Genomic DNA, 26,626 nt, shown 5'->3' with positions numbered 1-26,626 from the left:
TTATCTATATGGCTAGCTTTATATTTTTTGGACAGCACTGGTAAAACCAAAGGCAACTGACGCTTTCCTCTTACAAGCTGTCAGAAACTGACCTAATGAGTGAGTACGTGACCTAGGTCTAGCTAATCAGAACCAGGGGGAAGTTATAGCAGGCCTGCTGATAAAGAAGTTATTTATTAATAAGAAAGAAAGCCTGGGAGTTCCCTGGTGGACTAGTGATTAGAATTTAGTGCTTTCACTGCTGGAGCAGAGGTTCCATCTCTGGTTAGGGAACGGAGATCTGGCAAGCCATGTAGGGCTGGCCAAAATTTTTTAAAAAGGGCACATAAGAAAAATGTCCTTATCTCTGCCTCATTCCATGCTACTGTGCCTTTTGCCCATCTCCTTCTAGCTGAATTTAAATGTAGCTAAGAGAGGATAAAATGCACAGAGCTTTGGCAGCCATTTTACCACCTTGAAGAATTAAGGCTCTGAGTCCTGAATACCTCTTTGAGTTGCAAATCAAAATAAGATGCTCCAACTTTGAATTTCTTAGATCATCAGTTTCCTGAGGATCTTATTAAAATATAGTTTCCCTTTCAGCAAATCTAGGGTGAGACTTGAAATTTCAAATTTCCAACAGGCTCCATAGTGACATCTATATAACTGATACAAGGATCATACTATGATTAGCAAGAGCTCAAACTGAAAATATTCAGACACTCTGCTACTTGCTGCTGAAAGCATTCCTAATGGGCACAGGAGGCAAAGCCAATTTCTGCCCATTAACTACAGCTCCATTTACACACTGGCTGGCTACATAATCACGTCAGACTAACTGGGGACCCAAGATTTAGGAATTTGTAGCTTTCCCTAAAGACAATAACTATTATGGGAGAATGAGGGCAGAAAGCAAGAGTTCTGTGGTCAAATGAGTTTGGAAAATCCTGGGGTAAAAGAAATTAAGACACATTTCTCTACTATTGAGCTTTGCATGCATAGTCACTACCATGGAGGTATATGCTTTAATTTTGAATGTATTGTTAATTATACTTGATTACAAAATATTTTCCTTTCCACAGAGAATACCATTAGAGTAACATACCATGGAAATTTGTGAATTGCTGCATTATTCAGATCATGAATTAAAAGAAACGTCAAGAACTACAAGCCTTGATTCCTGAGAAAATGGAGTTTGTGTGGTACTAGATGTATAAGAAGCATGGAATTTGGATTGCGCTCATCTCGATTCAAGTCACTGTATCATACATGTCACAAGTCAGCTGTGTGATGGTGGACAAGTGTGTTATACTCTGTGGCCAGACTTCTTCACCCATGAGACAGGAGAAGATGCCTGCCTACATCACAGAACATGGTAAGAATAGTATGTACTCACACTTTTCAAAATGACACTTTCTGGATGTGGGAGAGAGTTGAAACTTTATATAAACTATATGCATAGGTTATACATAGAGAAAGTGAAAAGGCTGGCTTAAAATTCAACATTCAAAAAACTAAGATTATGACATCCGGTCCCATCACTTCATGGCAAATAGATGGGGAAACAATGGAAACAGTGACAGACTTATTTTCTTGGGCTCCAAAATCACTTCAGATGGTGACTGCAGCCATGAAATTAAAAGACGCTTGATCTTTGGAGGAAAAGCTACGATCAACATAGACAGTATATTAAAAAGCAGAGACATTACTTAGCCAACAAAGGTCCGTGTAGTCAAAGCTACGGTTTTTCCAGTAGTCATGTGTGAATGTAAGAGCTGGACCATAAAGAAGTCTGAGTGCCAAAGAATTGATGCATTTGAACTGTGGTGTTGGGGAAGACTCTTGAGATTTCCTTGGACTGCAAGGAGATAAACAATCCTAAAGGAAATCAATCCTTATTATTCATTGAAAAGACTGATGCTGAAGCTGAAGCTCCAAAACCTTGGCCACCTGATGAGAAGAGCTGACTCATTAAAAAAGACCCTGATGCTGGGAAAGACTGAAGGCAGGAGAAGGGGACGATAGAGGACAAGATAGGTGGATGGCATCACTGACTCAATGGACATGAGTTTGAGGAAACTCTGGGAAATGGTGATGGACAGGGAAGCCTGGCGTGCTGCAGTAAATGGGGTCACAAAGAGTCGGACGTGACTGAGCAACTGAACAACAACATTATAAATATATATTTATACACACACACACAAATATATAAAATATATATATTTAGAAGTACACAAATACATCATGAAGTAGAATATATAACTCACATGCAGTCTAAAGATACCTGGGAGAAAATCTTGGCATCTTGGACATCTTGGGAATATCATTCACTTTCCTCAGCGCTTCAGTGTACCTCATACAAAAGCTCTACATGTTTGGAAGTGCTTTAAAGTCTCAGAGATGTTGGGTACACTTGGCCAGAGCAGGCTAGCTACCTAGCAGGAGTCCCACATTCATGAGGGCATTCATCCCACAGTTTGGCCACAACTTCCCAGAATTTGCAGGTTCAGATATGAGAGTTTAGGATGCCCAGAGTTCATAAGGCCTCAAAGAGACAATTCCGTTTAAAAAGCCAAGACATTAAAGGATCTTTTAATGCCAAAATATTAGAGTAAGAAAAACAGTAGTAACTCTAACGTGGATCATATTCTTTGATCAGTGATATTCAATGCTTAGAGACAGGGATGCGCTTGAAGAAACTATTCTCTTATAGGCAGTACTGATGATAATCTGTCCATTTTTATCTGTTTCCATTTTTTATACTTCTATATTTGAGTCCTCTCATCTAACCATTTTTGGATAAAGCTTTACACAGAATCATTCATTTTCTCAAAAAACATTTGCTTGTTTCAATGTTGCTATAAAGTGAGAACACAAACATGATGTAAACATGGTCCTGTGCTGTCCAGAGGTTAAAAGACAAAAGAGAGATAGAGAATGTACATGAAAAATAGCAAGGTGAGAGTGTCACTAAAACCTTACAAGAAGTCCATGGGTCAGCCCTGACTTAAGGAATGTGATAGGCAAGATAGTAGCTTTCTCCTGTTCAGAATCTGTGAATATGGTATGTGATAGGCAAAGGAGAATCATAGGCAAAAGTTGCAGGCAGCATTAAAATTACTAATCAGCTGATCCTAACATAAAAAGATTTATCCTGGATTACCCAGGTGGACCCAATATAATCACCAAGGTCCTTCAATGAGCAAGAAGGAGACAGAAGAGTAAGAAATAGATCATACTGTGAGAAAGACTTCACAGGCCATTGACGGTTTTGAAGACAGAAGGGGGTACAAGCCAAGGAATGCAGGGAACGTCTAGAAGCTGGAAAGGCAAGAAACAGATCCCCCCCAGAGCCTTCAGAAGAACAGCCCAGCCAACATCTTGATTTTGGCACAATCAGAGACCTTTTGGACTTCTGATCTCCAAAACTGGAAGATAATAATAGATCTGTGCTATATTTTGAAATGGAATCTCAATGTATTTTTTAAACTTGTTATTTGTTTGCTTACTTTTCATTCCTGGCTGCGCCAGGTCTTCGCTGCTGCACACGAGCTGCCTCTAGCTGCGGCGCGCTGGGGCTCCCCACGGTTGCGGGGCTCGGGCTGCCCGTGGCGGGGGCTGCCCTCTCTGGGGCGCACGGCTCTAGGGTGTGCGGGCGTCCGCAGGCGGCGCACATGCGCACACTGGCTGTGGTGCAGGACCGGAGTTGCCCCGTGGCGTGTGGGATCCTCCCAGACTAGGGCGCGAGTCCACGTCCCCTGCACTGGGAGGTGGACTCTCAGCCACTGGACCACCAGGGAAGGCCAAATCTGTATTGTTGTCAGTGACTGACTTCATGCTAATTTTCTATAGCAGCAATAAAAAAATAACATAGGGATCACAGAAAACTTCATGAAGGAACTAGCCTGGTAGGTTGTAAGGAATTTGAGGACACAGTTGTGATTCTCAGTAACTTAAATATACAGTTCTCAAGGGTTAAAAGGATTCCCTGGGTCAGATACCAACTTTTCACCCAATGAAACAAAAAACAAAAATAAATAACATGAACTCTCTACACAATTTTTACTAAATTCATTTAACAAAAAAAGACAGCCCTTCTATATTTAATTACATGCACAAGAGATGCCAAAATTAGCCATCAATAAAGTATGTACTGTGAGAACTTCAATTACCACACTTTACTCCTAATGTTACAAACCACTCCCTTATCTCTCTTGTATCAAGAAACTATTCAAGTTAACAAGGTATATTAAAAGACTTCCAAATTTGGTATTCGTTCCAACCAAATCAGAAAGTCTCAAAGTCAAGAGGATTTAGATAGCTTAGGAGACAGAAAAATGCAAATGTCAATCACATAAAGACTGCCAGGATTCAAGTAAACATAATTCTACATGAGCTTTAATCACAGTATAAATATATATATTTATATATATAAATAAATATTTATATAGCCAAAAGTTATATATAAAATATATAATATATATATATATTATATAAATTAAATATTTATTATATTTATTTTATATATATTACAGTTATAAAATATTTATTTATATATAATATAAATTATATATAAATAATATATATATTTATACTATGATTAAAACATAAGCATGCACACACACATATATATTTAAAACACACATATGTTTTGTGTGTGTGTATGCATACATACATACAGACACAGACATGAAAAGAGATACAGAGGTGTGTAATATATACATGTTAATAAAGACAGTCATCTTGTTTTCATAATTAAGACCACTGAGAAGCCACTGACATAGTTAGAAACATCGTCGTCAATCCTGGAGCTTTCAGTGTTACAAGAACCCCCACCCTCATCCTACCTAACTGCAGAGACAAAAACTATGCTTCTGTAAGTCCATGCCTGGTAGAATGAAGGATTACATTATAGGTGGCTTTAATACTTTCTAAGCAATGAACAGAAATATGTTTGCATAATTTATGTTGAGAGGAAATAGAAGCGCCTTACACCATGCTTCCCAGTTTCTCGCAGACCACAGTGCAGGGGTCAGGCCTGGAGATTTGATCACCGAGCGCCTGAGCACCGGTCACTTTGGCCCCTCCAGGAGGCCCTCGGGGAGTGCTGGTCATAGTCACTCTGTGCCGCAGTTGGCCACAGGTCACATGCTGCCCACAAGTCCCTTTAGAAGGAGATAGAGGGAGCAAATTCAACAAGTAAATGTCAACATACAAACCTACGAATCCACCATCGTTAGGGAGACATTCAACTGAACAACTCGGTTCAACTAAACAACTTCCCAGGAGGTTTAGAAAGAGAAACACGTCTGTGTGTGGGGCCTGGGCCACAAGGTTAAGGCAGTGTTAAAGCTGAAGGATACTCCTGTCCCACAGCATGGCAGAGGGGGTGGGGAGAGTGTGACTTGCCGTCCACATGGGAGGTTGTGTCGTTAGACAGCAAGGTTCATCCAGTGTCTGCAAGACCTTAGCGCTGTGGCAGGCATGCATGTGTTCTGACAGCTCTTGCCTAAGCACTTTAAACTGTATAACCTACTTGCACAAATGACTCTTGCGAGCTCAATGCAGACCCTCTCACTTCCACAACACAGCCACACAAACTTGTCTTACAGGCCCTTCCAAAACAATCTTACCATTCTCTCAGGAGTCTTCTCTCAGGAGTCTAGAGAATTCATGGCCAGGTGGAGGGGGTTCTATGAACTAAGACTGGAATAAAGTTACATCTTTATTGACACTAACTTCTCATTAAAATCTAGGCTCTTCAATAATAGGATGATCTGTGATTCTGTCATCAACAGAAACCACAGATAATTTTAATATTACACTATAGTTGCCATAGTATCTTGAAATGCTGTGTACTCTCATCACCACTTAGAAAGTATAGTAGCTAATAGGCCTACGGCCAGGTATTAGTTTATGTGTTAAAGATGAATACATTATTATAGCACAATTCATAATACTTCGATAGCTCTAATGCAATATAACTAATTTCTTGATAATCCTATGTATTTTACTGGAAGCATTAACAACCTTTATTCTTCAGAAAAACCCACATGCTTCCCAGATGCCAAATGGGTCCATGAAACAAAAATATGACCTCTCCCCAAGAAAGAACAACAATTTTAGTTCCAGAATGCTAGTCAATTCACCCAATCGATTTCAAACCCAGTCATATTGAATTCTGGGATCATATATGAAAGATGAGGCAATTAGAAGTATTTCCCCTTTGAATTCATTTATTTACTCATGCAGCAGATACTAGAGTAAACCATAGCTTTAAAGTACCATGGCAGGTGATATGGGGTACAGAGAAAGCAATACTGTTCTTAAGAAGCCCAAAGGCTCACAGAAAAAAAGGACAATACAGATAACTGTGCACGACGTGACTCCAAGGGAGTAAGTGTTGGATTAGAGAACTAGCATTTGCAACTTAACATCACTGAAAGCTTTTACCCAGAGGTGACTTGAACTGAGACTTTTCTTTGGAACACTAATCTGGTTGAGCAGTAAAGTGGGCTGGATAGAGGTTAAGGTTATCAAGATAACTTTGGTAATTGCAACAAAAGATACCACAGGCCTGCAGAGTCAAGTGCCAAGAGCAAAGGTGAATGGTGATCCAGGACACAGAGTTTTGCTGTCTTGTGCAAATGGCTTCAAAAGCATCCTCTTAACAGCTCTCCTTTACTGCCTCACCGTCATAGCCATGTTCTGAAAAGCCAACCTTCCAGATAAGCTCACATTTAAAAATCAATTAAAAGACTATGAACTTTTCAAAAAATAAGAAGCAAAAACTGTAAATTCAGTCTTTTAAAAAAAATTTACTGGAATATATTTGCTTTACAATGTTGTGTTAGTTTCTGCAAACAGTCTGAAGAGAAGTTATAAAAGACCTGGAGAAATCAACTGCTCCAGCCCCCTGTTGGCAAACACCTCTCTGCTGCTCCTTCACAAACACGGGCTGGAGGACCGTCTGCATCACAGTTGCATAAAATCCCCAAATCCATCTGATGACCACCGAGAGTCACAAAGTCATTCCGAACCCCCACTGAGTCATTTATTGACAGGAAGTTGTGCTAAGTGAAATTTCTTCTGCTCAGCAGCATCCCCTTTAAATAGAACCTTCCATCAGTGTCCTCCTCTCTGTGTTCACCATGTCAATTTCTTTAGCCTTTTCTCTAGAATCTCTATTATAATGATCTTGACTGTTCTTTGAACTCTCTGACAGTTTTCTATACTTCTTTTCAAGGTTACCAGATAAAATAAATTTGATTTGAGATCAACAATAAATAATATTTTAGTATAAGCATGTCCAATGAATAAATATGTCACAAATATTACACAGGACACACCTACACTAAAATATGACTTATTAATGATCTGAGTCTCAAATATGAGTGGAGACCATGAATTGATATTTGCTATATCTAGCTATTTTCTTTTAAATCTGTTAAAGCCACATACAATCATCTAACTCAGTAGTCTCAAACTTGAGCAAGCATCAGAATCACCTGAAAAGCTGCTACCACATAGATTCCTAAGTCTCGCCCCTCAGAGTTTCTGATTCAGAAATCTCTTGCAGTTAGGAATCTGCACTTCTACCAGGTTGCCAGGTGATACTGATGCTGCTGGTCTGAGGACCAAACTTTTTGAGAACTAGAGTTTGAATGCCCTGACCCGTACTCAAATTTCCTGAATTAAGTGCAGTGTGGGGAGGGAGCATGTTGGGGTCTCTAAAAGCCCCAGCCAGACTGCACAAGCCCAGAACAGCATGCGCTCTCCTCTCTGTGCGTTGAGCACTCAAGTATCCCCCCCAAAACTGGAAGGAAATCAGTGTGTGTGTGTGTGTGTGTGTGTGTGTTTGCACGCACGCCAAGTCCCTTCAGTCATGTCCAAATCTTGGCAACCCTATGGACTGCAGCCCGCCAGGCTCCTCTGTCCATGGGATTCTCCAGGCAAGAATATTGGAGTGGGCTGCCATTTCCTTCTCCAGGGGATCTTCCCGGCCCAGGGATTGAACCACATCTTTTTTTCTCCTGCACTGGCAGGCAGGTTCTTTACCATGAGAGCCACCTGGGAAGCCAGGAAATCAGATAGTGCTTCAGATTAAGAATGTCCAGCCTCTGCTCATTCCTACTGGATTAAATTCCTGGAGATTAAAAGGACCTCTTTACTGCTCATATAACTGCTCCTAAGGTAAGTTTATCAAGGGATCCATGAGCCACCCCTTTCATTTGCCCCTCAGAGAACGTGCTTCTTGTCCCAAAGGAGAAAACAGTAGGTGGCTCCATCCCAGTCCTTCTGCTTAAAAGTGAACCTTCTCATAATGACTGTTCCTGTTTTACTTTCTGACCTTTGTGCCCCAGTAAGGCCAGCCTCCTAGGTGGTACAGTTGGTAAATAATCTGCCTTCCAATGCAGGAGACACCAGAGATGCAGGTTTTATCCCTGGGTCAGGAAGATCACCTGGAGAAAGAAATGCCAACCCACTCCAGTAAAGAGAAGCCTCTTGAGCTACAGTCCAAAGGGGTCACAAAGAGTCAGACATGACTGAGCGTGCACACACACACACACAACCTCCCCCAGGTCCAATGTTTGGTACAGGAGGCTGTGCAATGAGGCAGACTGCTTGTGCCTCCAATCAACAGCTTCCTTTTCCTTTGTCTGCTAACTCTGAAGACTCTTCCCATTCTGACTCTGGGGTTGGCCTTAAACCCTGTTTTGGCCAATAGAAAAAAGCAGAAGTACCATGCACCAGTTCTAAATCAAGACTTCAAGAGGTCTTGCGAGCTTGGGTTCCTTCTCTTGGGACCTTGCTCATCACCACAAGCAAGACCAGGCTAAGACACCAGAGCATGAAAGACCATGTGGAATGGAGCTGAGTCAGTCCAGCTGAGGTCATCCGTGCCTAGCCCAGCTGACCTACTAGCTGACCTCCGATGCATGCGTAAGCCCAGAGGAGCTGAACCCAAAGCAGCAAAAACGCCCAGCTGGGCCATGAGTCTGTGACCAAAAATGAATGCTTATTGCTACAAATTGAGGTTCTGGGGTGATAACTGCTCAGCATCACTTTGGCCAGAGATAACTGATGAAGCATCTGCCATCCTGGTCATGCTCAGCTCCACCCTGAGTCCAATGACTTTGTTGAGACTCCCTGGGGAAGGCGCTCTCTGCATTTCGGTTATGCCGAAGACTGAAAGCCTTCCGCTGCCACCATGGACCCTCTGGGTACAGCCCTTGAGTGAAGCTGCCGATTCACTGCACAGTCATCCTGAATTGGACAATCATATTCGTGTTGGTCAACACCAAGCGAGGCTTTCTCATTGCCTTTTCTTCCATGCCTGGCCAGTGTTGTTTTCCATCCTGCTTTTGACTCACTGGCTTCTCTCTCTGAGTTTTTGGTGTGTATATGTGCATGCTGTCACTGTTTTGCCACGAGATGAATAAAAGAATGACTGAGACTGATTCACTAATCTCTGCTTCTCTAAGAAGAAGAGATGAAAAGGAGATGTGTGAATGAGTAAAACAAATAGGGATGAGGCTCATCACCCCTTCCCTTCTCTGCTTTCCCCAACAGACCCCTCTGAAATGAAAATGAAATTAAGGGAATAAAGAGAACTGACTGATACCTGAAGAGAAGAGAAAGCATTACGAGCAAAGAAGAGCAGAAGTTAGAGGGGAATTTAACAAGCAGGCATAAACGTGAGATCTCAGCAGGGAAAGCTACAGTCCAAAATACAGCAGGAGAGGGTTGCAGTGGGTGTGGATTGGAGCTGGTGGAGGACAGAAGGAAGAATCAAGCTTTGACACAGCATAAACGATGACTTACAAGTGATTTGAAGGATACATGCCCTCCTATGTTCACAGTAGCCAAGACATGGAAACAACCTAAATATCCACTGAACAGATGAATGGACAAAGAAGGTGTGGTCCATATACACAACGGAATAGTACTCAGTCACTGAAAAGAATCATGCCAACATGGATGGGTCTGCAGATGATCACACTAATTAAGTCAGAAATAGAAAGACAAATACCATATTATATTATCTGTGTGTAGAATTTAAAAGATGACAGAAATGCACTTATTTACAAAACAGGAATAGAATCACAGAGAACAGACCTGTGGTTGCCAAGAGGGAGTGGGTGGGGGGTGGATTAGAAGTTCGGGATCAGCAGATGCAAACTATTGTATACAGAACACATAAACAACAAGGCCTTACTGCATGGCAGAGGGAATTACATTCACCATCCTGTGATAAACCACAAGGAAAAGAACACATACACAGATGTATGTGTGTATAACTGAATCACTGCTATACAGCGGAAATTAACACTGTCAATCAACTGCATTCCAATAAGACATATTATTTAAAAATTAAAAACTAAAAGTGGTTAATAAGCACATCAAAAAGTCTGAGGATATAGTTATTTATAGTGAACAGCAACAAAAGAAGGGAAAACTGAGCTGCAGGGGAACAGAGAAATAGTATAGTTAAGGAACTTATGGGACACAGCACTCAATATTACACATCCAGCAAAACCCAGCTTGGAATGAATATATAACAACTTGGGGAAACTATGGTGATAGGAAATGTACTAATATCTGACAATGCAAAAGTGAGAGAATGGCTTAAAGAAGTGGGAGTAAAAAGAACCAAATTCCAGGGAAGGACAGTGGACCAAATATCATCACCGTACATGGTGGGGGAAGGTAAGAGAGGTTTTCAAATGTTGAAGGAATAAAAAACAGTCTCAAGAATGCTAGGGAGCATCACTATTTCTGTGTGGGATGAAATCGGAGGTCTTATACAGCCAGGGGATATTATTCGGTTGACCAGAGGGTATGCATCCATGTGGAAAGGATGTTTGACACTTTATACTGGAAGGGGTGGAGAACTTCAGAAAATTGGGGAATTTTGTATGGTTTATTCAGAATTGCCAAATTTTAGTGAACCTAACCCAGATTATCGAGGACAACAGAACAAAGGGGCACACAATGAACAGAAGAATAATTCCATGAATAATAGTAACAATGTGGGTACAGGTACATTTGGACCAGTGGGAAATGGCGTTCAGACTGGCCCAGAAGCGAGGGGATGCCAATTTTCATATGCTGGTAGAAGCAATGGCCGGGGACCTATAAATCCACAGCTACCAGGAACAGCTAATAATCAAACAGTCATGACCACAATAAGTAATGGCAGGGACCCCCGGAGAGCCTTTAAAAGATGACCTTTGCCAAATACTCGCATGTAGTTTTTAAACTATATGCCCTACTTGAACACTTATTGCACTTTTATTTATTGTTAACTGTGAAAACTGTTCTTTATCTGTTTCTTTTTATGTTTTTGGTTTGTTAACAAGAGTGGTTTGTTTTTTATAGAAGAACTATTACGCTGCTCGAGTCTCCTATTGAAGAATGGGAACACTCTGAAGAATAGGGGCATTTATTTTTAGAGCAGAAAGATCTTTGGATATCCTCTAAAAAACCTGCACCCATTTCATGGGTGAGTTACTTATGCCATCAGCATTTTAGCCTCTATGAGTCTGTCTTCTATATAAATTTTGTAATATTTAAAATAAGGCTTAGTGGGAGATGTTCTTTTGTCTTAAATACAGATATTGCCAACTAAAGCAATAACCACCAAAAAAAACAAAAATCTGGTCAATGTTAGCAGCAATTTTTGAGTGTGACTCCAGGGAATGATTGACTTCTTCATTGAGTGACTGCCATTAAGATTTTCCAAGGACTGAATCATCCTAAACTCTTGTTGTATTACCGAAAAGCATATTCTTTATCAGAATTATGGAACAGAATGTGATCTGTATTATGAAAAATTTTTAGAAGGAATCTACATTTATTTTAAAGTAGTCCTATTAATATTTATCAGCTTTGTGCGTTACACTGAGTGGAAATTTAAACCTGAGGCCTTGAATGTTTATTTTTTGAAACTACTGTGTCAAATATTAAAGTTTAATTTGAGGGAGTTATGAAGTCATAATAAACATTGATCTAATTTTTACAAATTATGGTAAATAAATATAATGGTGAAGGCAATTCAAATTGAATTTATAGTCAATCTTACAGGGTCCTGGGTACTTGCAGAAAATCAGCCTGGAGTGAAAATCCTAGGTACTTACTTATTTGAAGGGAGTGTGTGTGTGTGTGTGTGTGTGTGTATTGTCAAAGTTTCTGAACACAATTCACAAAGCCTTATCAGCAGAAGTTAAGAAATGGCTCTCTCAAAGAAGCAAATACAGCTTTATTTAGAAATATAAAGGTTACATTTACTCATGTGATGTTAAATGGTGTCCAGTTCCACTTTTCACTGTAGGGTGGATAACTGGAAAATTTTTCCTTTGTTAGAATTAAACTCTTCAAAATTAAAAAAAAAAAAAAGAATGCTAGGTAACCTAACACAGGCCATGGACAGAAGAACTATATAGATATGTAATTATCCAGAACATCAAGATTGTCACTGATGTGGGCTAAATCTGTATTCATTAAATGTTAAAAAATAATATCCAAAACTGATCAATTGAGTCCTGGAGGACAAGGATATACTTTAGGTCATGGCAATAATCATAACATAATTACAATAGCCATAATTACAATTTAAAAACAGAAATGGTTATAATGATTGCCTCCAAAGAACTTGGGGAAAGTGTGCAGGAATTGTTCATTTCAGCTTGTCTTCCTTCATGTTTTAAAATATATATACACACACACATATATATACACAAATACACACACTCACATACATAACTCTTATTAAAAACACAACTCAAAGGTTACACTTACCCTACTGAATACAATACAGATGACCCAGCTGGCAACCAAGAGGAGCAGAGGGTATTCTGTGAGATAAGTCAGAAAGTCCCTCAAATACAACCTGATTTTCTTTCTGTTCAGTCGCTCAGTCATGTCCAACTCTTTGTGACCCCATGGGCTGCAGCACACCAGGCTTCCCTGTCCATCACTAACTCCCAGAGCTTGCTTAACCTCATGTCCATTGAGTCCATGATGCCATCCAACCATCTCACTCTCTGTCATCCCCGTCTCCAAAGTATTGGAGTTTCAGCTTCAGCATCAGTCCTTCCAATGAATATTCAGGACTGATTTCCTTTAGGATTGTCTTTGAGCACATTTATAGCATGGAAAACTGCACTAAGAGCCTCAGTAATGAGGAACTGCTGATGATTTCCACTTTCCTTTTAAGCCCTGAAAAATCACAGGAAGAGGTTCTGCTGTGTGAAAATCCATGAAGGGAGCAGCTGCCCAGAAATGTGGTGCTGCCCGGAGACAGTGTCATGTGTAGAAAGAACTTGAACGGTAAGGCCAACCTGAGAAAGCAAAGGCTGCTCCCCAGCTCTCCTACTCCGGGCTGGAGGACAGCTATGCTTGCGTCCTCTGAAGGGTCAAGCCCACCTCCTCCACAGCACACACGTGGCAGCCAGCAGCCCAGCAGCCCCTTAGAGTCTTAGCACAGGACCACTCTGCTTTTAGAAACCGTCTTTGTGAACCATGACATGTATTACATGAGTTGCTTATAGGGAACTGACCGCAGAATGTCTTCATGGTTGACTGTTAAAATGGTAATATGCCAGTGATAGGTCCACAGAACCCAAGTCCTTCCTACAGTACCCACATCCCTGCACTGCCAGGCATCATCGTTCTAATCTGTCTGCTTTTAGGCTCTCACCTGGACTGGCCTTATTGCTCTACAAACTCATCATTTCCTTCTGCTCCAATCCCTAGCTTCTGTTTCCAGCCCCCAACCAACCCAGTCATCTCAATCTGCCAGCTTCTATGTGATTATTTACAGAGCACTGCTCCCTTTAATGCTATTCCCTTCCTTTCCTGAGGAAAACTTCCCTTAGCTCATCACTGCCCACTGCAGTGTGACCCCCAAGAGTGTTCCAAGCAATACTAATGCCTCCACTAATTCTTATAAAAATACTAAGGAAAGGAAAGGAAAGAATGGATTCCATGGAAAAACAATTTGGAATATGCTGCACACTCTAACTCCCATAGGCAGATTCACAATCTACATTAGAATGCTCTGGGCTCTGGGAATCCCATGGTATAAAGAAAAGTGTCTGGCTTTGTTTAATTCATCATTTCACTTCTACACAAAACATAGATTAACACAATCTGGAATTCCTCTTTTGTTGATCAAACTTTGGCCCCACCACTGGTTTGCAGTCCCAGGAGCGGTGGTCTAGTGTGAGGTTTCTCCACCGTGAATGCACAGAGGGCATTCCCCACCATTATCTCCCTCTGCCCAAACCCTTCTGCCTTCAAGATCTGGAACAAAGAGATGCTTGGCTAGCATGTTTTATTCTTTACACACTTTAGAACTGCATAGCTTAACTTCTGTAACATACATGCTGTAGGAAGGCATATTCTGTATCTGAATTATGTTTGGAGAGGACAGAATCTGGGAGAATGCTTTATAAATAGTAAGGGCTCAATCAGCATTTGATTAGTAAATGATGCCTGGCTAGCAACAGCTGCTGATCTGAATTAGGGGAGGCCCTTATTAACTCCAAATTGCAAGATGGGTATGCAAACCCCCTCAGGCTTAGAAATGAGGCTGCTCCTAAGAGTTTTGCAGATTCTTTACCACGGGACCCGAGAAACAGTAAGCGGCAACTCAACTTAGAAATATAAGGAAGTGATCCTTAACCACACAGAGCTAATAAAGGCTATGATAAGACACATGTGTGTAGGCAGAGATTACGGGTCACTTAAGCATATACTCACACCCACAACCCTGCATACACAAATACATCTTGATCTGGGAAGTAGTTATATCAGTGTACATACATATAAAAATATAAAAAGTCTTCAACTGTGATCTATGGATTTTCTAGTAAATGTAAAATATACTCCAATAAATAAAACACAATGGAGAAAAGTGAGAAAAAATATAATACAGAAAACAGCATGCTTTGAAGTTCTTATTTTGTCTTTTTTATTTACTCTCTTAGAGTATGTGGGAGAGCAACCCATTATTCCACAATCTGTATTTTTGTGACACAGTAAATGCATCATTAAGGAATTATTTAGGACATGAATTTGAGCAAACTCCAGGAAATAGTGGAGGAAATAGTACTAGAATAACAAGTGTGACACAGGAGCAAAAACAGGGCAACAGTTGACAAAGAAATCTGTATGCTATTGTCCTTTCCTATAAAAGACAGCATCTCCCTCTTTCACTTCTCCCAGGCCAAGTTTTAGTCAAAATCCTATAAGCTAAGTCGCCTTTGGAGGAAACGGTATTCAACCACCATTGATCCCATCTGACACTGTTAGTTTCCATAGAAACTCTTCTAGAATTCTCCCGCTTATCTGGACCAAGTGCCTCTCCCATCCATTAAAAATAAGCCCAGGGCATCTGGGTTGCTTCCATGTCCTGGCTATTATAAACAGTGCTGAGATGAACATTGGGGTGCATGTGGCTCTTTCAGATCTGGTTTCCTTGGTGTGTATGCCCAGAAGTGGGATTGCTGGGTCATATGGCAGTTCTATTTCCAGCTTTTTAAGAAATCTCCACACTGTTTTCCATAGTGGCTGTACTAATTTGCATTCCCACCAACAGTGTAAGAGGGTTCCCTTTTCACCACACCCTCTCCAGCATTTATTGCTTGTAGACTTTTGGATAGCAGCCATCCTGACTGGCGTATAATGGTACCTCATTGTGGTTTTGATTTGCATTTCTCTGATAATGAGTGATGTTGAGCATCTTTTCATGTGTTTTTTTGCCATCTGTATGTCTTCCTTGGAGAAATGTCTGTTGAGTTCTTTGGCCCATTTTTTGATTGGGTCATTTATTTTTCTGGAGTTGAGCTGGAGGAGTTGCTTGTATATTTTTGAGATTAATCCTTTGTCTGTTGCTTCATTTGCTATTATTTTCTCCCAATCTGAGGGCTGTCTTTTCACCTTGCTTATAGTTTCCTTTGTTGTGCAAAAGCGAAGCTGTGGTACATATACACCATGGAATACTACTCAGCCATTAAAAAGAATTCATTTGAATCACTTCTAATGAGATGGATGAAACTGGAGCCCATTATACAGAGCGAAGTAAGCCAGAAAGATAAAGACCATTACAGTATACTAACACATATATATGGACTTTAGAAAGATGGTAACGATAACCCTTTATGCAAAACAGAAAAAGAGACTCAGATGTATGGAACAGACTTGTGGACTCTGGGAGAAGGCAAGGGTGGGATGTTTCAGGAGAACAGCATTGAAACATGTGTATTATCTAGGGTGAAACGGATAACCAGCTCAGGTTGGGTACATGAGACAAGTGCTCGGGGCTGGTGCACTGGGAAGACCCAGAGGGATCGGGTGGAGAGGGAGGTGGGAGGGGGGACTGGGATGGGGAATACATGTAAATCCATGGCTAATTCATATCAATGTGTAACAAAAACTACTGTAATGATGTAAAGTAATTAGCCTCCAACTAATAAAAATTAAAAAAAATAAAAAAAATAAAAAAAAAAAAAAAAAAAAAAAAAAAAAAAAAAATAAATAAAAAAAAAAAAAATAAGCCCAGGAAAACCCTGCCTCGGAGGCTGACATCTCCCAGCCCTGCTCTGTTGCAGAAGGATGCAAGAGCAATTCAGTCAGCATCTGTTACCTTTATCAGAAGAGCTGTCTCCATTACCAACACACAAATGAAAGATTAAACACTGCCTTGTCCAATTAGCCTGGGTCTAAGTAGGCTGTTCCCTGTAGGACTCTCATGGAAAATGTTCCCAAGGCTCATATTTGAACAACAACAACAAAAAAAAAATCAAAAAAGTCTGGATGCTAGAAAAGCAGTCCTGTGTCCTCTGAGTTTACATCATTATGTAATCACCAGCAGCCTCTGGGGGTAATATCGCTTGTTATGCCAGAAGGTCATTCCTCCTTGTTTTGGGAGGGGGAGTGGAATTTCAGGCCTTGGGAGGAAGTGCAGACCTATGGGTCATCTAAATGTCCTTATTTTTATCAGTATATGTGCTCACCAGAATCAGGCTTTCCTGTGAAAACTCCGACATAAGACAAGCTGAATCGACAGTGTAAGAAGTCAGTAGGGTGTCCTTAGGGAAAGGAAGGAGCAGCGGCCAGAATGGGCCACGGAGGAGCCTGGGGGTGAGGTGCCGGGACCATCCTGTTGTTTGTTCAGGTTGTTGTTGCTGTTCTTCAGTCGCTAAGTTGTATTTTACTTTCTGCAACTCCGTGGGCTGAAGCACGCCAGGGTCCTCTGTCCTCCACTATTTCCCAGAGTTTGCTCAAATTCAGGTCCATTAAGTCAGGGATGCTATTTAATCATATCTTCTGCTGCCCCCTTCTCCTTTTTCAGGTTATACACATGCCCTAACCTCACTAAAATCCAGGAAGCTATACACTTAATGATCTGTGTACTTTTCTAATTGTATGTTAGCTACATTTCAATATAGAAATTTTATACTTAAATGACAGACAAACCAAGGGATCTGGGCAACAGAGTTATTTGGCCTGGAAGTAGAAAGAGGCCATCACAGCCTGCTATATTTCCTCCTGAACTAAATTGGAAAAGTAAGTTAAGAACAAGGTCCAGGGACTTCTCTGGTAGTCCAGAGGTACAGAATCCACCTTCCAATGATGGGGATGTGGGTTCCATTCCCAGGCAGTGAACTAAGATCCCACAAGCTGCAGGACAAGTAAACCCATGCAACTGCATCCAGAGGAGGCTACAGCCAACAACAAAGAAAGAGCAAAACCACTCATATAAGACGCCAAAAACAGTGACTGAGGGGGCTACATCACATTTCTCAGGGAGAGTTTGTCCATGAACTGTGTCCAGCATATCTTCCTCACCCACTGAATGATATAAACCAACTGGTATCTGTAGGAGGCATCTACGGGATCAAGTGCCCCACAGCCTGCCTCTACATCTGGGAACTCTGCCAGCCAAGGCTTCCTGGTCCTGCCTAAGCCCCAGGAACAAGGTTAGGCCACTCATGGACTTGCCACAGACTTTTGAAAACAGAATTGGGAAAGTGGCCTGTTTTTCTGGGTGCCTGAGGCTACAATGAGTATAGTTTGCTGCTGTCAGAAGTCACGTTTCCATTAAATTGAGAAGTCTAATCTATAGAAATAGAATTGGTTTACATCAGTTGGATAGGGACTACTAAATATTTTTCTGTAAAATATGGATTAATACATTTTAACACTTATGGCCTATAGAAGCAAGGGCGAAGTCAAGACTCTTGGCTTCTTAATCATGGATAATATCTTCATCCACTCAACTTTAGTCACCCACACATACAGGCATTTCCTTGACCTTGAAAACATCAATAAGCAACAATAGCAACAATACCCCCTCTAAAAGTCATATGCCAGCATCCTTCCCTATCCATCATCTGTTACCTTCTCAACTACTGTAACTCCAAGTCCAACAATTCTATTTCTCACAGAGTCCTACCATCCATTGACTCTACTGTTCTTTCATTATCCATCACTGTCCCGGGCCTCCCTTCCCTTCTTATCCAGTCTAAACTCCATTGTCCAAACACTCTTACCATTTCACTGTCTCCCACTTCACCAGCTCCCCAAGAGGAATACACCCAATTCTCTGTCTACTAAGCAATGTGGAATTGAACTAAGCTGAAGAAAAACTCACAGTCAAACTGACTGTGATGGTGATGGAGAGAAGTAGGCTAATTCGGGGGACTGTTTTGGAAGCAGTGCCAGCAGCAGATGAATTGGATATGGATAATGAGGGGAAAGGTGGCACTGAAGATGACACCTAAGGTGCCAGATTGAAGAACAGGTGACATATTTATTGATAAGTTAAAAGCTAGAGGAAAAGTGTGGTTTTTTTTAATCAAGCGTTCTGCTTTAAATTTTAAAGTTTAATATGCTTAGTAAGTATTCCAGTGGAAATGTCAAGTAGGCAGTTGGATATGTGAGTCTGGAACAGGTGAATACATGAGAACTAGGAATGAAAATATAGGTGTTATGTAAAGCTTTGGTCCCACATGAGAGCAGAAGAGAAAACACATAGAGAAGAGCCCTGGGTCACTCTAACATATAGAGGTTATGCAAAGCAAAAGAGATCCTGATTGAGGAAAAGTGGTTGATAAGATAAAAAAAATTAGGACAGTGTGGAATTGCTGTCTCTAAGAGAAGAGAGTTTCAGGAAGGAGAGAGTGGTTACTTGGGTCAAAATTGTTAAGGTGGTTGATGGGGACAGAAAGAAGACCTTCAGATTTCCCAATAAGGAAGTCACTGAAAACTTCCCTGGTAGCTCAGACAGTCAAGAATCTGTCTACAGTGCAAGTGACCTGGGTTCAACCCCTGGACTGGGAAGATCCCCTACCCACTCTAGTACTCTTGCCTGGAATATGACAGAGGAGCCTGGTGGACCACAGTCCATGGGGTCGAAAAGAGTCAGACACGACTGAGAGTCTAACTGTACATCGATGCTGTAGCTGAAGCTCCAGTACTTGGGTCCCCAGATGTGAAGAGCCGACTCACTGGAAAAGACCCTGATGCTGGCAATAATTGAAAGCAAAAGGAGAAGGAGGTGGCTGAGAGTGAGATGGTCAAATAGCATGACCAACTCAATGGTCATGAATTTGAGCAAACTCCAGGAGATAGTGGAGGAAAGAGGAGCCTGGTGTACTGTGGTACGTGGGGTCACAAAGAGTCAGGCAGAATTAGCCACTGAAGAACAGCAATATTATTGCCACCTTTGTCATAGGTTAATTGACCATATGAATGTGGGTTTATTTTCCTAGATTCACTATTCTGTTCCAGTTGATCTGTGTGGCTGTTTTGTGTCAGTACGATACTGTTTTGATTACCGTAACTTCACAGTATACGTTCAAGCATGGGAGCATGATACCTACAGATCTGTTTTTCTTTCACAATACTATCTTGACTATTCGGGGTCTTTTGTGCTCCCATACAAATTTTAGCATCATTTATTCTATTTCTATGAAAAATGCCTTTCATATTTTGATAGGGATTGCACTGACTCTCTGTATTATTTTGAGTAGCAGGACAATTATAATAATACTGATTCTTCCAATCCATGAGTACATGGATTTCCACTTGGGTAATCTTCAATTTCCCTCCTAAATGTCCAACAGTTTTCCCTATGTCCTAAACTCTTTCACCTCCTGAGCTAAATTTTATTCCTAGATATTTTATTCTTTTTGATGTAATTATAAATGGATGATCCTCTTAATTTCCCTAACATTTTGTTATTGGGATATAGAAATGTAACAGGTTCTGTATATTAATTTTGCATCCTGAAACTTTACTGAATTCTTTATTAGTTCCAACAGAACTAGATTTAATAAAGGCTTTCCTTCTTGTATAGTCTGGGGCCCTTTATACTGCTGTTTATCACTGTGTCCCAGGGTGGGTGAGTCTGTGCTTGGGTCCCCGTTAATATCCCTCCCTACTAAGGTTGTTGTCCCAGGGGAGAGGTTTCCATGGGCACCATGTCTTCATCTTCCCTACTTGTTTCCCTGGGGTCCCTTCTATGTGCAGTAGCTGTTCAGTCAGCACTCAGGTCTTCTTCAAGAGAACTGCTCTGTATGGAGGTGTAGACCCAATGTGTCTGTGGGAGGAAGTGAGCTTAGAGTCTTATTAATCATGGACCCTTCTCCTGTTTACTTCTGTATTCTCTCTCTCTCTCTACCAGAAAATCATTCTTCTCTAATTCACTGCTGTCTTCCAAATGCTTTAAAAAAATGCTTGGTACCTGTTAGACACTTGATAAATACTTGATATATGATTGAATTAATCACAGACATAAAATACCCAAAAAAATGACCATTTTAGAAAACACTAATCATGGGAGAACTATAAAGTTTTCCTGAGTCAGCTTCTTTATTATTTAATAATATTAAAAAATATGAAATCTACAGTCCATTTCTGAATGATCAAAACAAAACTAAAATGAGATGTATTTTAGTCAATTGAAATAGACTATAATTTGACTAAGATGAAAAATAAAATTTGCTTTCGTTTTGGCATCATGAGCTTTTGACAGCATAAATCACCAGTGCTAGCACTCTGGAGCATGAATGACATCTGAGAATTTAAAAATCCTTTGATGGTAAAAAAATGTTACTAAGTTACATCCAGCACTGAATCCAAATAAACATATGACAAACCTATTTTTCTCTCAGCTTTATCTTTTAAACAATCAGAGAGTGAATAGGCCAAAACAGAATTTTAACAGCAGGTTCTACCTGGCTAGATTGGGCACTTCCAAATGATTTTAAGGGGCTATTTGCCTCTTGTTCTTATATTATTTTCTCCACTCTGGAACCTGTATGGTACACATAAAACATTTACCCATGTTTAAAACACTCTTTTCATAGGAATAAGAATTGATTGATTGACATGAACATATGATCTATGAACCATAAACTTGATTTTATTCTTCCACACTGCATCAAATGTTAAAAATGACCTACTTTCCTCACCTAGCAGTAGTTACCATAGTTCAGCTGTATAAATGAAGTTCCCAAAGAATTTGGGAAATCTGGGAAATTTGGGAAGCAAAGAATTTTAAAAATCTGATTCAACTAAAAAGATTTACTGGCTTAGTCACACAGGCCAGGTCTAAATATGATGAGATTCTAAGCAGTTTACTTGCTTGTTATTACCCACTGTTTCCAACAATGGACAATTTAAAGATGAATAAATCTGAGAAAAAGCGTAGGCTATCCCAGGTGGCTCAGTGGTAAAGAATTTGCCTGCCAATACAGGAGACACAGGTTTGACCCTTGGGTCAGGAAGATCTCCTGGAGAAGGAAATGGCAACCCAGTATTCTTTTCTGGGAAATCCCATGGACAGAGGAATCCGGCAAGCTACAGGCAATGGGGTCACAAAAGAGTAGGACACGACTTAGCAACTAAACAACAACAAAAAAAACTGTAACTTCTAGAAAGTTTTAAACTTCAACCTTTTCAAACATATGACCCATCTGATGAACAAAAAATTTTTCATGATATTGCTCTTAATGTCACATATGTATTGAAAAATATGGACAAAACCCCTCCAAACACCTTGATTTATTGAGGTCTACATTATATATAATACAATGCACCCATGTAACTAGCACCATTATCAAGATACTAGAACATTTTCTATCAATTCAAAAGCTTCTTCTGGACCCTTAGCCATCCCACCCTACACCCTACCCAACACACACCAGCCACAAGCAAGCACAGATCCGCTTTCCACCAAGACAGATCAGATTGGCCAGTGCCAGAACATCCTATAAATGAAATAACACAGCAAGTGCCCTTTAATGTATCACTTCTTTTACATAGTAGGATGTTTCTGAGTTCCCCCAACGTGGGGTTCCCCCAAGGTGTTAGGTGTACCAGTAACTTGTTCTTTTTCTACTGCTAAGCAGTATTCCATTACATGCAGAGCTCATAAATTGCTATGCATTAATTTGGTGTATATTTTTTTTTCTCAGTTTTTGTTAGTAAAACTAAGGCTGTTATGAACATTCATTTACAGTCTTTGCATGGATATAACTTTTCATTATCTTTGGGGGGAAGAAAACAAACTCTAAGAGTGAAAATGCTAGTGGTATATGGTGAGCATATGTTGAACTGTATAAGAATCTGTCAAACGGTTCTATGAAAGTGCACTAAAAAATAAGTTTATTTTCCAGATAAAAAACTTTAATATTGAACATTTCAGCCTTCACACACCAGTTTGCTTTCTCTGCCCCACAAGATGTTCTTCTTCGTCTCCATGTAATCCAGGGTCCAGAACCATCCCATAATGGCACTGAGGACCAGCTGCTAGAGACAGCATGTTTTTTCATATGAAATACTGATTATAGGGAGGAGTCACTTAACAGAGAGAGCCCCATGTGAGTGCAAAGGACTAGTAAGCCTGGTGACAAGGAGGTAACTCTCTCTTCTGTGAGAGTTTATATGAAGCATATTCTTCCACATAAGGTGTCAACTTTGGATTTTCTCCACATCCTCCCTACCCAAGACCCCAGAGATCTTGTTTTCCTGTTACAGCCTCATGAGAGCTATCTCCACGAGATAACAGCTGAAGGTTTCCACTTTCTTTCCAGAGGCTACATCCTAAGTAGCATAAGGGAAGAAAACTGAGCTATCACTCGGCATTCTCCTGACTAGGATCTTTGCCAGTGAGCTAGATGGATCAAGCCACACAGGAAAGTAAGACACCCTGACTGAAGGAAATGATCTAGTTAAACTATTCATCTCAGTTTGGGAAGAAAGAACCACCACTCATAAATAAACGCCCTAGGAATTCCTTTCCAGGTTGTTATTTTCTGACTATGAATACAAACAAGTCTATTCGCTCAGTCATGTCTGACTCTCTACAACCCCATGGACTGTAGCCTGCCAGGCTTCCCTGTCCATGGGATTCTCCAGGCAAGAATACTGGAGTGGGTTGCCATATCTTCTCCAGGGGATCTTCCCAACCCAGGGATCGAACCCAGGTCTCCTGCATTGTAGGCGGATGCTTTACCCTCTGAGCTAGGGAGCGGCAAAGTATTATGAATATAAAATGTAACAGGCTACATGATTTTCAGAGTCAAATAATCTTTGTCTCAAAACCATTCACCTGAAAAGGTGTATTTCCCCATCTCTTAAATCTGGACTGGTCTGTGACTTCCCCTGACAACCAGAGTGTGGAAGAAAGGAGGATATGTGCTTTTATACTCATTCACACTCTCTCCCTTGTGAAGCCCAAACTGGCCTGCTTGAAATCAAGATACACGTGGAGGAGAAATGGGCCATCCAGTTAAGACCATCCTTGACCAGCCAGCCCTCAGTATGCCCAGCAGTTGACCACAGATGCTTACATAAGCTAGTGGAGAGCAATAGGACTTCTAAGGGAAGTTCAAACTGCCAACCCACTCAATTGTGAGCTAAATAAATGGTTGATGGTTTACGCCAGGACATTTTGGGGGTAGTCTGTTAGGCCGCAAAAGCTAATTGATACATTGATCAGGTAACAAAATAGTTTCTATCTCAGTAGCAGGGCATACAGTCCCCTCCTACAAATCCTCCTTATTCCCCATGGCTCTGACTTTTGACTCACTTTTCTGGGTCTTCATTCCTATCTGTCTATGTTCTCCTTCACCCGTGTGCTGCCTGGTATGAGCTGAATTTTGTCTCCTCCAAAATTCATAGGTTGAAGCCTGAACTCCCAGTACCTCACACTGTGACCCTATTTGGAGACAGAACCTTTAGTGAGGTAATTAAAATAGAAATAGGCTCCTATGATGGGCCCTCATCCAATGTGACGGCAATCCTTGTAAGGAGAGAAAACTCAGACACACAAAAGGATCCCAGGGATGTGTGTGCACAGAGAAACGACTCTGTGTGGATACAGCAGGAAAGTGGCCATCTGCAAGCCAAGGAGAAGGCCTCAGGAGAAACCATACCTGATGCCGCCTCGAACTTGGACTCTCAACCTCCGGATCTCTGCAAAAACATGTTTCTGTTGTTCAAGTTATGTTGTCTCTGACGTTCTATGGCATTTTGTTATGGCACCTCTAGCAGACTAAAACATGGCCTATGGGAAAAAAGTGTACAAAAAATGCTCCAGCTTTTTTCCTGGATAATCACTCTGATGACTCCTGGCTTAATCTTCAAAACAAAAAAGTCTTAAGCAATCCCACTCCTGTATATATAATCCAAAAAAAAAATAATAAAACACTACTTCAAAAAGACACATGCACCCCAATGTTCACAGCAGCACTGTTTAAACAAGGCAAGATATGGAAGCAACCTAAATGTCCAGTGACAGAGGAATGGATAGAAAAGATGTGTTACATATATCCAGTGGACTACTGCTCAAGTCATAAAAAAGAAATCTTGCTCTTGCAACAACACGGGCGAAACTGAAGGATATTACCCTTGGTGAAAAAAGTCCGACAAATACTGTGTGCTATCACTTATATGTGTAATCTAAAAAGTAAAACGAATTAATATATCAAAACAGATCCTAAAAGATGATGCCCTTAAAGCACTGCACTCAATATGTCAGCAAATTTGGAAAACTCAGCAGTGGCCACAGGACTGGAAAAGGTCAGTTTTCATTCTAATCACAAAGAAGGGCAATGCCAACAAATGTTCAAACTACTGTACAAATGCATTCATTTCACACATTAGCAACATTATGCTCAATATCCCCCAAACTAGGCTTCACCAGTATGTGAACCAAGAACTTTCAGATGTACAAGCTGGGTTACAAAGAAGAACCAGAGATCAAATTGCCAACATTCACTGGATCATGGAGAACGCAAGGGAGTTCCAAGAAAACATCTACTTCTGTTTCATTGACTACATTAAAGCCTTTGACTGTGTGGATTACAATAAACTGTGGAACATTCTTAGAGATGGGAATACCAGGTCACTTTATCTATCTCTTGAGAAACCTGTATGCAGGTCAAGAAGCAACAGAACCAGACATGGAACAACAGACTGGTTGAAAATTGGGAAAAGAGTATGAGAAAGCTGTACATGTTCATTCTGCTTATATAACTTCTATACAGAGCACATCCGGCGAAATACCGGTCTGGACCACAAGCTGCGATTAAAACTGCAAAAGACATATAAACAATGTCAGATGATATAATTTTGACAGCAGAAAGTGAAGGGGAACTAAAGAATCCCTTGATGACGGTGAAATGGCAGAGTGAAAAGGCTGGCTCGAAAGTCAACATTCAAAAAATTTAGATTATGGCATACAATTCCATCACTTCATGGCAAATAGAAGGGGAAAAAGTAGAAACTGTGACAGACTTTATTTTCTTGGGCTCCAAAATCCCTGTAGACTGTGACTGCAGCCATGAAATTAAATGATGCTTGCTCCTTGGAAGGAAAGCTATGACAATCCTAGACACAGTATTAAAAAGCAAAGACATCACTTTGCCAACAAAGGTCCATACAGTGAAAACTATGGTTTTTCCAGTAGTCATGTATGGATGTGAGAGCTTGACCATAAAGAAGGCTGAGTGCTGAAGAACTGATGCTTTTGAATTATGGTGTTGGAGAAGACTCTTGAGAGTCCCCTGGATAGTAAGGAGATCAAACCAGTCAATCCTAAAGGAAATCAACCCTGAATATTCATTGGAAGGACTGATGTGGAAGCTAAAGCTCCAGTATTTTGGCCACCTGATGTGAAGAGCCAACTCACCGGAGAAAACCTTGATGTGGGGAAAGATGGAAGACAAAGGAGAAGGGGGAGCAGAGGATGAGATGGTTGGGTGGCATCAGCGACTCCGTGGACAGCAGTCTGAACAAACTCCGCGAAGGGGCAGAGGACAGAGGAACCCGGTGTGCGACAGTCTGTGGGGTCACAAAGAGCTGGATACACCTTAGCGACTTAACAATAACAACAACAAGTCAAAACAGAAACAGAATCACAAACACAGTGGAAAAAACTAGTCATAGGTGAGAAGAGGAATGGAGGAAGTAGCAAGGCAGGTGAAGGGGTACAAACTGCTGTGCACAAAATAAAAAGCTATCAGGATACATTGTACAGAACAGAGAACATAACCAGTGCTTCACAATAACTTTAAGTGGAGTATAACTGTATATCTGAAGCTAATAGAATATTATAAATCATATCTCA

The 26,626-nt window shown here is 40.7% G+C and overlaps 2 protein-coding genes across 12 annotated transcripts in view; one reads left to right on the top strand and one right to left on the bottom strand.

Annotated features, from left to right (window-relative positions):
• PLCB4 (phospholipase C beta 4) overlaps positions 1–26,626 on the bottom strand; it is a 460,969-nt gene that overhangs the window by 247,007 nt on the left and 187,336 nt on the right. The gene's annotated exons all lie outside the window — the stretch shown is intronic.
• LOC110140337 (SOSS complex subunit B2-like) lies at positions 10,749–11,984 on the top strand. The gene has a single exon (XM_020898729.2). It carries the CDS (start codon positions 10,830–10,832, stop codon positions 11,208–11,210), a length of 381 nt encoding a protein of 126 aa, XP_020754388.2. The 5' UTR covers positions 10,749–10,829; the 3' UTR covers positions 11,211–11,984.

The sequence above is a fragment of the Odocoileus virginianus genome, chromosome 9 (assembly GCF_023699985.2).
Source record: "Odocoileus virginianus isolate 20LAN1187 ecotype Illinois chromosome 9, Ovbor_1.2, whole genome shotgun sequence".
Classification (NCBI taxonomy): Eukaryota; Metazoa; Chordata; class Mammalia; order Artiodactyla; family Cervidae; genus Odocoileus; species Odocoileus virginianus.
The sequence above is the reverse complement of the archived record's forward strand: the minus strand, read 5'-3'. Positions and strand labels throughout refer to the sequence as shown.

Bases quoted from the DNA above. Each gene is read 5' to 3' on its own strand.
- LOC110140337 (XM_020898729.2), top strand. From the start codon at position 10,830: ATGTGGAAAGGATGTTTGACACTTTATACTGGAAGGGGTGGAGAACTT.